This window comes from Perca flavescens, chromosome 4 (genome assembly GCF_004354835.1).
Source record: "Perca flavescens isolate YP-PL-M2 chromosome 4, PFLA_1.0, whole genome shotgun sequence".
In the NCBI taxonomy this organism is placed as follows: domain Eukaryota; kingdom Metazoa; phylum Chordata; class Actinopteri; order Perciformes; family Percidae; genus Perca; species Perca flavescens.
Window position 1 is genome coordinate 21,912,598 of NC_041334.1, and position 12,102 is coordinate 21,924,699.

Sequence of the window (12,102 nt, forward strand, 5' to 3'; positions counted from 1 at the left end):
GAAGTGTTGCTACCAGTGAAATAAATATCATATTAGCCAGTGAATATCAATGTTACGTGGGTATTAGATTTCTTTCGGGGGTGTGCAAGCTCAGCAGGTTAACAAGCTGTAACTCTATGCTTTTTGTTAACACTTTAAAAAGACAAAATTAGACCACAGACCGGCTAAAGATTTTGTGAGGCCCTGTAGGTTCATCAAAATGTTGCAAAACGGAGAGAAAGAACATTGAGTGAACATAGTCATGCAGAGCACCAAACAAAAACTATTTGTGATATAGTGCGAAGATGGCCTTGGAAAGATGTTGGAGGCTCAGGAAAGGGTTGAATAAGTAGAGATTCTTTTATTATGGAATGGGCAAAGATAATATATATATATATCTTTAAAGTCAGCAGGGAGACAGGACTTGTGTCTTAGATTTGATTTTCTAATATAAACAACATGGCAAGCGTAGTGACAGACATGTTAACAAGTTTCTTCAGTCAAATGAATACATTTTTATATGTATTTTACCATTACCATCTGAACCTATTAAAATGAGAGCCAGAGCTAATGACAATATAATAAAGCAATTTAGTATTTCCCAACTGAGTTTGTTATAGAATATAAATTGTTATAACTGCAAGTTACAATGCAAGCCTGTGCTCAGTTAACAGCTGAAGAAACATGATATAGCTTGTTGTAAATCAATTTGAGCGTCAAGGCAACAGGAATTATTTCTATAGTGAGATAGCGAACTGTATTAGTCACTGTGTGTGTTCAGCAGACATTTTATAGCTCCTATGGTGAAAGTAGTGACCTAAATAACTGAGTCGGCCAGTGATCAGCTCATCAATTTGAGCTAGATCACGCAGACTACTGTATAAATTGAGTAATATATAGATAATATATAAATAAATCCGATAAAAGCGTGATTTAGCTTCATGATAGCTTTCTTGTTTTTGTGTTATCACTGTTTAAGTTTAGGGTTTCATTCAGGCTTTTTCTATGCTTATAATGAAGTGTATATTGCATGACTTGAGTGGGTGATGTTTAGCTGGCTCTCATTTCACCCACATGCAGTGATAAACCAACAGAGACATAGAGCTATAATATACACAGGCTAGTCTCGCAAGTCTGGCTACACCACAAATGCATTCTGGAATAGGAGAAAAAAAAGTTTGCATTTCTTTAAACCAATCACAATCATCGACCAGTGACGTTGCCTCAGCAAAGTGCTGTGAATTAAATCACAACAGCTTTGCATGTCATGTCAACAGATCCATCCATCTCCATGACAACTGAGCAACTTCAATATGCTGTTGACGTCTGTGTGTACAGTTGAAAGCTCTCTAAAACTAGTAAGGGGACTTTGGGTTTGGATTGTTATGTTAAACTACTATTTACAAGGAAAATGTTGAACTTTTACAGAATTTACAGGCAATATGATTAAACAGTTGTGAATGGCACTTGTGTAGCCTATTTCTAACATCCCGCACTTCACTGTATGCAAAGGTAAATTAATAAACTACTGTGTGCATGAGCGTTTGATTATTATTGTCTTTTTATTATGTGGTTATTACATTTGGATATTGGATTGTTTGAATTACGATGTTTCCCTAGAAATGTCAGATGCATAACAAGTAGAATATGGGGTATATGGGAAATGAAGACGAGGCCAAGGCGCGCAATAAATATGTAGTTGTTTTTCTCATCGCTTCTTTCTTTTATGAGCTCCAGATTGAATTCGATGAATTCGGTTTATCGTATTGACCAATCACAAAACGATGCGCGTTGCGCGCGAGGTAAGGCGGCTACCTACAATTGGCTGAGATGTTTTTTTTTCCAAAGGGGCGTATTTTTCAAGCCATCTTGACTGAATATTTAGCCTCATCCAGGAAACATTAATTTGATATCTTCGGGATTTTGCTACCCTTAAGTTTTGAATCAGCACCGTTTGAAAGGTTTAAACCATACCTACGAAACCGGGTCCGATTTGTGTGTTTGACCGAAGTCACAGCGAAGAACTAAAGTGCTGAAGATGACGCTGTCGCTCCTGAATTTACCGGCTAGCTAAGCTAACGGCTAGCATGTCCGCCTTGGTTGTAGTCTGTCACTAGCTGACATTTAGCTAGGTGCAGTTATTCTGTTTGGCACTCGCACTGCAGGGGACGATTTTACAAGGTAAAACACTCTGATATGGTCCGCATTTTCAGCGTTACTTGGGAAACCTGCTGTTTTGTTACACGACTTCTGTATGTCCTGTGCGACCGAGTAACGTTATCACATCAGCGAGAGACAACCTTTTTGCAGGGGTCTGGACTCTGGAGTACAAAGCAGTAACCGAAACGTTGCATATTACGGTGTCGTGATCTAATGTTTACATGCAAGTACTTTATGCATTTAGGCACGGTGCATACAGTGCGTCTGCTTTTGGCATGTATAATTGGGCTGCTAATCAACTTGCAATCCAAATGTTGTCTCTGCTGTTGTGCGTTTAAAATGGCTGACAGATGTTAGATACTCGGGTTGGTATTTAGCGCTGTTCAACCTAACTACGCACAGCAACAAGGAAAAAAATAGAGGATACTGGCATTTGATTGGGCTGAGGGAAATGTGGGAATGTTACAGACTCCTGATTGGACCAATGGAGAGACAGCTGAGGTGCATACAGCAAGCAGTACAACTTACTATAACGTTAGTTGTTTGTGCAGCAAGAGTAGGCTACTTGAGGTAACATGCTGTGTTTGTATTACAACAGCACCAGAGTTGACCCCATTTACCGAGTAACTATTGTGTCCAGGATTTAACACAACACATCTTACAAAAAATGCTAAATAAGAAAGCACTCTTAATGTTGGCAGCAGTAAGGAGTATGATAAATCAGGGTAACACAACATTCATCATAGGCAGACTGATAGAATATAAAACAAGCTCTGAGGGCAGAAGATAATAAGAAGATTTTGTAACCAAATTATGAATTGTTTATGAATAAAAGCAATATTAAATAATTCTTTGTTTATAACATTTTAACCACTGTTATTTGGGATTTTTATCAAGAAAATATGCTTTGACAGGCAAGGGATAAATTAAAATAACGAACAGCCGTGTAATAATAGGGAGGGTTGCCCAAATTAATGTACGCACACAAACACACATTGGGAGCCACAATCCTACAGTGGGTCACCCAGGATAGCTGTATATACACTAGACTTTATATTGACCAGTCAATTAGTGGGTAAATGGTGGTATTCTTAAATTTGTCATGGCATTAAATAGATTTTTTATTGAAATAGCAATTAATCAATGTTCATGTATAATTTAACATTTACTGTGGGTTTGACTGGTGGTGTGATAATAAACTGATATTAAAATAATTATTTCCCAGTAAAATCTGATTCAGATTTTAATGACTCTGGACCATGGTTACATGGTATAGAGTACAAACAACATATACAACATAATAAGGAAGAAACAACAGCTACTTTAAATCTTAATAGATCATTAGACAAATTTGAAAGCGTTTAGAACTGCATTAAAACTTTTTTTTTTTTTTTACTTTATACCTGTTAGGGAGCTGGTGTAAACTCCCATGCGGAAGCTGAGGAGGTGGGAATGTGAGACAGTTGTAAGCGGACTCAACATGGGTAGGGGCCGAGGCAGAGGTCGAGGAAGGGGCAGGGGATCGTCAGGCCAGCTGCGGCCCCCCTCGCCCTACAGACTGCAGCTGTCTCCATCCAGGGAGACTTTGACGTATGCTCAGGCACAGAAAATAGTGGAAGTGGACCTAGAAGGAAGGCTCCATCGGATTAACATCACGGATCCTCTGCCAGTTATTACTGAGGACGAGATGATGGCCCAGGACATTGCTGAGTGCAACAGCAACAAGGAGAACAGTGAACAAACCCAGAGTAAAACCAGATCGTGGAGGAAACCCTCAAACAGTAAAAGCAGAAGGAGTGGTAAAAATATGTCTCACCAGAACCAACGGTCTGGCTCCCAGCAGCACACAGGACCAACTAATTCCCTCCAGCAACCGTCACACCAAATCCCTCTACCTGAGCCCATCTTTCGTGTGCTGAGTTCAGTTTGCCCCTCAGAGGCGCCTGCTCTCCCAACAGCGTACTACCGTTTCATAGAAAAATCAATGGAGGAACAGGACAGTGTGGCTGAGTACGACATGGACGAGGAGGACCTGGCCTGGCTGGAGATGGTTAACCAAAAGAGAGTGTCTGACGGCCATGCCTCCGTATCTGCAGACACGTTTGAGCTGCTGATCGACCGCCTGGAGAGGGAATCCATCCTGGAGTCCCGCAGCCAGGCTCTGTCCCAAAGTGCAGTGGACGAGGATGCTTTCTGCTGCGTCTGCCTGGATGACGAATGTCTGAACAGTAATGTCATCCTCTTCTGTGACATCTGCAATCTGGCCGTCCACCAGGAGTGTTACGGTGTGCCCTACGTACCTGAGGGTCAGTGGCTGTGTCGCTGCTGCCTGCAGTCCCCCTCCCGCCCTGTAGACTGTGTGCTCTGTCCCAACCGAGGAGGTGCCTTCAAACAGACAAGTGATGGACGCTGGGCCCACGTTGTCTGTGCCATATGGATCCCGGAGGTGTGCTTTGCCAACACAGTGTTTTTGGAGCCTGTTGAGGGGGTCAAGAACATCCCTCCTGCTCGCTGGAAGCTCACCTGCTACCTGTGTAAGCAGAAAGGCAGAGGTGCATCCATTCAGTGCCACAAAGCCAACTGTTACAGGGCCTTTCATGTCACCTGTGCCCAGAAGGCCGGACTGTTTATGAAGATAGACCCAGTCCGGGAGACGGGCGTCAACGGTAGCACCTTTTCTGTGAGGAAGACTGCTTTCTGTGAGCATCATTCTCCAGTGGGGTCTCGGCGGGACGGGTCTAGAGACGATTCGGTTGAAGGGAGACTGGTGGGGGGCAGGGGTAACCGGGGCCAAAGGTCCTACACTCAAAGCCCTCCACCACCACCACCAAACAAGAAGGCTACCAAGGGCCAGAAGAAGAAGAATACGAAGGGGTCTGGTGGGTCAACACGTCGCTCAACTGTGCCTGTGCTGCTCGTGCCTCAGATCCCCTCTCACAGGTGTGACATTTGCATACTGTTGAAATTAACATACCCAGCATGCCTTATTAATTGACTGTAGTGTCTAGTGCCTTACATGAGATTATTAATATTCTTGTTCCATAGGAGACACTCTAATCTAATTAGGTTTTGATCCAGTGCATCAAGAGACTTTTATACATGTATTAATACTTTGAATGATCTTACCATAAGATCATAATAGTAGATTATAGTGGTTTTATTATGACCACCAGTGTTAATGACCACACAGGCTTTAATGTACAACTGTTACATTTCCACAGGCTGAACAAGATCTGCACAGGAGTGGAAGTCCAGAGGAAGAATCAGTTCATGCAGAGGCTTCATAACTACTGGTTACTGAAACGACAGTCAAGAAATGGGATGCCTTTAATACGCCGACTGCATTCCCATCTACAGGCCCACAGGACTGCAGAGCAGGTGAGGCTAGAGATTATGTCCAGTGAGTGTGTTTAAACTAAAAATGAGAAACAAATCATCTGATGAAAAATAATTACTAACTATTAAAGCTGGTGTCCAAATTTGATTTTCACTTAGTTAACATATCTGTGTGGTGGATCGTCCTAAATTATTAAAACCAGCACATTTACATTTACAGTAATAAGAATATCAGGTCTTCACAGAACCAATAAGGTCTCTTAAGACAGAGTCAGCCAAGTTACTGGAATCAAATCACTTCACGCCAGGTTTGTATTCTTATACACTGTAATCAAAACATAAGACCAGACATCACACTTACAATGACTGATTCAAATAGATGGCGGGCTTCCACACAACCCTTCACAGCTCTGTCTTCTTTACTGTAGCTTTTTACTGCTGCAGAGGGTGACGGCGTGTAAAAGGTTATGGATATTCGTTTTAATCTATTGCCCATTTACTATGATGACAGGGGAAGCCTCAAGCTATTTAAAGGTATTTAAACCATAAAACGTAGATAAAAGATTTACTGTTAGATTTATTTAGTGGTTGGGATTAAATGCATCTTTATGATAGCATACATTTTAACAATAATGCCCATATGGTAGTTGATTTGGTTAAATAAAAGAATTATTTAATTTTAGTAAACATGTTTATTGTATGGAAATTGAATTAAAATCTATTTTTCACACCAAAACAACCCCGTCATTTTGGGGACTAAATAAACTAACCAATAAGAGTCTGGAACCTGCTGCACACTTGGGTCTCAATGCCAGAATATTCCCACACTGCTCGCACAACACACAGCTACAGGAAAGGAAGTCTGATCCCTTTGACCTTTTGTGTTCAGAGGGAGCCTGATGAGAAGCTGTGTGCTGCAAGAGAGGAGCTACGATACTGGCAAAAGTTGAGGCAAGATCTGGAAAGAGCCAGGCTTTTGGTGGAACTCATCCGCAAGAGAGAGAGGCTAAAGAGAGAACAGGTGCGTTACAAAGGAAGTGCGAGACAAGCTATAATTGTTTGGGCTACTTTTTAACAAGACTCCCGTCAGTATTATCATTCATAAGCATATCTCTTAGAGCTGAAACTATTACTTAAGTAATTAGCCAATTGTGAGATTAGTCTGCAACAATCATGATAGTAGATTATTATTATTATTATTATTATTATTATTATTATAATTGCCCAAGTTCCAGCTTTAAAATGTGAATATTTGCTTACTGATTTGTCATATATGATAGATATCAATATGTTTGGAATGCAGACTGTTGATTGGAAAAAACAAGCAATATAAATAACTTGGGCTCTGAAAAATTGGGTGTTTTCTGACATTTTATAAACGATTAATTAAGAGAAAATAATAAGCAAATTAATCAATAATTACAATAATTGTTAGATGCAGCCTTAATCTCTGTTCTATTCAGCATTTGTTATTAATTTTGAACCCTGTAGAGTGACCTTGTATTCCGCTCCTCTTCCCTGTGTTTACGCCATCATACCTCAGATGAAAATTCAGCAGGCTGCTCTTGAGTTGAAGTTGACCCCTGCGTTGGTGCTTCTGCGATCCACCTTGGACCAACTGCAGGAGAAGGACACAGCAAAAATCTTCTTTCAGCCTGTCAATCTATCAGAGGTTGGTGCAGTTAGAAAACAATCTGCTTAAATATACATTTTATATCAAGCAGCATATTTGCTTTGGCTTTGACTCAGCTAACAGTCTTATTTTCATGATTCACCGAGGTCCCAGATTATCTAGAGTTTATTTCCCAACCCATGGACTTCTCCACCATGTGTACCAAACTGGAGGGACATGCCTACTGCTCCATCGCGGACCTAGAGAAGGACTTTAACCTAATGATCTCCAACTGCCTCAAATACAACTCCAAGGACACCATGTTTCACAAGACAGCCTTACAACTCCGGGAGGTGGGTGGAGCCGTTCTCCGCCACGCCCACAGGCAGTCTCAGAGCATCGGCCTGGACCCCAGCACCGGCATGCATCTCCCAGAGTCTCCGAACAAACATGGCTTCTACAACTGTACGTGGGAAGACGGTGAGTTGAGAATGGGAACTAGCTATTTCTTTGTGAACATAAACATCATGCCTCATCTGTTCATATGCCTTTTTTTCCTCCTTTTTGTTTTCTCTTCTTATACTCTCTATAGTCGACTCGGTTTTGGACCCCGAGAACAGACTGCACTTAACCACAGACGAACAGCTAAAGGCCTTACTGGACAAACTGGACATGGTTGCATCCATGCGCACCAGTGGCGGTCGAACCAAACGCATTAGGCTGCTGCGCCGAGAGATCAACACTCTCAGACAGAAGATGAACCAGCAGCAGCAAAACTCTCAGTCTGTGAATGGTAATGACAAGGAGGACGAAGGAAAAGAGGAGGAGGAGGAGGAGGAGGAGGACGAGAAGGAAAAGAAAAAGAAGACAAACGTTGATAATGGACCTTTGACAGCAGTGTCAAACTCTGGGACAGGTAAAGAATATTTGTCCTTTAATATATTTTATTCCATTTGGCCACTACTAATTTAATGTATTGGCAGTACTACTAATTGGCAGTAATTGCACTGTTAATACATTATTTATGTATTTATAGAGCTGCAACTAATGAATAATTTCATTATCGATTCATCTGCCAGGTTTTTTTTACGATTAATGATTTTTTCTAGTCCATGTCAAATTGTGAAAAATTACCAATTATAATTTTCCAAAGTCCAATGTGACATCTCCAAATGTCCTGTTTTGTCAGATCATCAGTTAAAAACCCAAAGATATTCATTGTTAAAATGGTGGAAAACATAGAAACGCATAAAAAATTCTCATATTGGAGAAGCTGCACCTAGGGAATGTTTCCAGATTTGAGTTTATAAATGACTTATAACAATTATTGACTAATCGTTTCAGCTGTATTTATGATCCTTAAATAAATGTCTCTTTGATCCAGATGACTCTCCACCTGTGCTGGAACTCACCGGCCCAGTTTCTTCGCCACTGCCAGGAGATGCTCCCCTCGAACCTCCTGTCCTGGGCATCGTACCTGGAGGGCGAAGGTCTCCCGGGCGCTCCTACAAGCGCCAGAGGTCATCCCGCAGTGGAAGCAAAAGCCAAGGTGAAGATGAGGCTGAAGTTGGTGAAACACCATCTTCACAATCGGAGGCTGTTCACGAGGTTACTCCGCTGGGAACACCCCCGACTCTGCCTTTGGTTGGAGTTGGTCGTCGTACATCTGTTCTGTTTAAGAAAGCTAAGAATGGCGCGAGGACAGTAAAAAACAAGTCCCCACCGCAACAGAACGGTAAAACGGCTGAGGGTAAAACAAACGGTTTGGACAGCACCCCTGCCAGCCCAAATTCACCCAGTGTGACCAACATCATCACCTTACCTCCCACTCCAAACGCTTCCCCTACACCCCCCTCTCCTTCCTCACACCACCTGAGGTCCAGAGGCCCCAGCTCCGAAAGTGAAGGAGAGAAACTCCCTCCACCACCCAGAGAAGGAGGTAAGCACAAAATAAATCAATACATGACAGAGAGATTTTAGAAAGTCCATATTCATATATATGTCCTCATTCATTTGTGTTTTCGCTAGGCCTGACAAATGGAAAGCACACCTCTGCAAACCATGATGACGACGACCAAAAGTTAACGTGAGTAAGGAGTTACAGAGGCAATGGGCCTCAAGCAAGAACTGCTTGTACGAACAGATTTGTTCTTAAGTAGCATGTACAAGCATTTTAAGGGACCTCTAATACATTACTGACACTGCTAAACTGATTTCCAACAGCAGGATTTAAAGCTGTGTGGTTTTTTGCTAACATACATTTGTAAATGAGACTTCCAAACACAGTGGAACAGGTAGCCTTAAATGGACATTTTAGGGGTGTTAGTTATGCTAATAAAGAAAATTCTGCACACCTTGTCATGAACAGGTGGCATCGATCAGGCGGAAACAAGCTGCTATTTACGACAAGTTTGTGCAGCCTAGAGAGTTTGGTGAATCCAACTTGAACTTTGTACAAGCTTTAAAGAAAAAAGTAAGACGTTTAGCGTAACACTCTGAAAATGTTCTTCCATGAGGCCCATTGTCTTTGAAATTCTTAGCAATTGAACTGTAGCTATGGTCTCCCCATAAATTGTACTTTAACTCTCGCTTTTCTCTCTTCTTTGTTTGTTTCTATCCGTAGTGTCTCCCCACCCAAACGAAGTCGTGGTAAACCTGCATTGGCAAAAGTTCCTAGCAGTGAGAATGGAGACATCTGTGGGGCTGGTGTGTATACTGAGAAGGCAATCAAAATACAGTGAAATGCCTCAGTGTGTGTGGGTTTATTGCATAAGTAATGTAAGATTCTGCACACAACTTTTTCTGAGCAATACAGTTGCATTCAATTTTCAGTTTGGGCTCAAGAGGTGTCCTGAATACAAATTAATTGGATGTATTGAAATATCCTGTTCACAGGACAGTCTACACTTCTGTCTTTAGATAGGGAGACTGAGCTTGGACCTCTGGACCTAGTTTGGGCCAAATGCAGAGGATATCCATCATACCCAGCAATGGTAAGGATGTATTTGATCTTGCCGTTTATGGCGTTTATACTAAGTCTCAGAGCTGCCATAAAGAAAAAGGCCTCATTGCATCCCCTAGAAGGGCATGACAATTCAGTTAACTTTAACTGACATACTTTATTGTTACAGATTGTTGACCCAGACATGCCCCAGGAAGGGCTTCTTCACAACGGCATCCCCATTCCAGTGCCTCCCGTGGAGGTGCTCAAACTGGGCGAATGGAGAGAAACGGAAGAAGGCGAAAAGCTCTTCTTAGTTCTCTTCTTTGACACCAAAAGAACTTGGTAAGATTCAGACAGGCAGGCTAAACCTCATGCTGAATTTTAAAACAATCAGGCGCAGTCTTGGTCACTTGGAAAATTTGTGCGTGTTGTTTTTCAGGCAGTGGCTCCCTCGGAACAAACTGCTGCCGATGGGGATGGATGACACGGTAGACAAACTGCGCTTAATGGAAGGCAAGAAACCCAGTGTTCGCAAGTCTGTACACACTGCATACGACCGGGCTATGGTACATTTAAACCACGTGAGAGGAAATCTAAACTTCACTCCCTCCAATTTTATATAAACTTTTAGTTTCAAGATTTTATCATCTTAAACAGATGGTTATATGTATAGAAGCTTCATCACTGCTCCAACAGTTGGTGAGATTAGGTTTTCTGCTTAAAACTGTTGCTCTGATTTATAAAATGGAGAGAAAAAGTGCTTGAAGACCTTTTCCTAGATGGATTTGTTCATTTATTCATGTAATTTTTGTAAAAGATTTTACACAACCACTGTTGCGATGTGTTCATATAAAGTTTTTATTTTAGGCCAAAGTGAGTCAAGACTTAGGTGAGAAACGTGTAAATATTAAATCGTCAAAGGGATCGTCTTGATTCAAAACATATTTAGATAGTATTTGCCATTGAAATGTCACTGTGTTTAATGAAGTGTTAAAGTCACACTTTATGTCCACGTCATATCTGGACTCCACAGAAGTTTGGCTTTGGAAGAAAATTTAAAATTTCTAATTTTAAGTTGTGTGTGTGTGTGTGTGTGTGTGTGTGTGTGTGTGTGTGTGTGTGTGTGTGTGTGTGTGTGTGTGTGTGTGTGTGTGTGTGTGTGTGTGTGTGTGTATATACACAAAAAATGAGTACATCAAACCTGCTCAAGCTAGCATTGACATTAAATTTAAAGCTAAACCCACGGTGGACCATAACTTGTTCTACATTTGACTCCTACAATATGTTTTGGGTGTGTACACCATTCATTCAACAATTCTGAGAATTGCTCAGTAGATACAAGAAAAAAAACAATTTGAAATGAATAGAAATACTGATACTGGCTGCCAATGCAAACATTCTTGGACTTTTAGTCCAGCTATGATGTGTTGTAGGTGGGACTTTAGAGGTCTTTACTTATTTTTCCATATTGTGAAACTGTATTATGATATTAGAATGTTGGAGTACCCGGTGCAGCTACTTGGTTAGTGAGATGTGAAGCCACTACAGATGTGAAGCTGATTATTTTGTAGTTGTGACAAAATCTACTACGATCACTCACTGAAGAACTTGCAATTTGTTTGCAAATCTGGCTAAAATTACTTGAAAAGCACAATCGGTCTGTTAAAAAAAAAAAAAAAACTTTAGGATCGGTGACTCCTGGAGCCATACATGTGGCAAAAGTGTGTGTGTGTGTACAGTATATACATATATGAATACAACTTCAGTGTAGTAAAGGTGCATGTGTATAGTTTTGTAAATATGTAAATGTATGTTTATATTGGCTTACATGAAGTAATTTAAGGAATGCAAAAATCAAATTTAGATTTTAATTTATAATTTGTGGCAGTCAAGAGTGTTATTTAAAAAGTAAAAATATGAAAAGATTTATGTATGATGCTAAGTAGGTCTTTGTAATAGTGATGGTATTCACCAACATGTCAGAATATATTCTCTAGAAGTGAGGTGGCATAAGACCTGTGCACTGCAGGCAGCAGTGACCGCACGAGTCTTCAAGAGTTGTTTTTTTTTC

General features: G+C 41.0%; 1 protein-coding gene across 3 annotated transcripts; it reads left to right on the forward strand.

The window, feature by feature from the left end:
• Positions 1 to 1,808: 1,808 nt before the first annotated feature.
• Positions 1,809 to 11,695, forward strand: brpf3a (bromodomain and PHD finger containing, 3a). Of its 3 annotated transcripts, none has more exons than XM_028576153.1 (13): positions 1,809 to 2,160; positions 3,550 to 5,079; positions 5,361 to 5,517; positions 6,365 to 6,496; positions 7,019 to 7,147; positions 7,255 to 7,567; positions 7,680 to 8,003; positions 8,472 to 9,026; positions 9,116 to 9,173; positions 9,711 to 9,793; positions 9,983 to 10,080; positions 10,219 to 10,373; positions 10,471 to 11,695. In XM_028576153.1, exons 2-13 carry the CDS (start codon positions 3,569 to 3,571, stop codon positions 10,652 to 10,654), a joined length of 3,699 nt encoding a protein of 1,232 aa, XP_028431954.1. In that variant the 5' UTR covers positions 1,809 to 2,160; positions 3,550 to 3,568; the 3' UTR covers positions 10,655 to 11,695. The 3 variants fall into 3 exon arrangements, with proteins under 3 accessions (XP_028431954.1, XP_028431956.1, XP_028431955.1); XM_028576155.1 differs by having other exon boundaries at positions 10,007 to 10,080; XM_028576154.1 differs by having other exon boundaries at positions 7,255 to 7,552.
• Positions 11,696 to 12,102: the final 407 nt, after the last annotated feature.

Excerpts from the sequence above, each read along its gene's own strand:
- brpf3a (XM_028576153.1), top strand. The coding sequence starts at position 3,569 with ATGCGGAAGCTGAGGAGGTGGGAATGTGAGACAGTTGTAAGCGGACTC. Across the intron at positions 6,497-7,018 it reads AGAGGCTAAAGAGAGAACAG|ATGAAAATTCAGCAGGCTGC; the intron begins GTGCGTTACAAA and ends ATCATACCTCAG. Across the intron at positions 8,004-8,471 it reads AGTGTCAAACTCTGGGACAG|ATGACTCTCCACCTGTGCTG; the intron begins GTAAAGAATATT and ends TCTTTGATCCAG.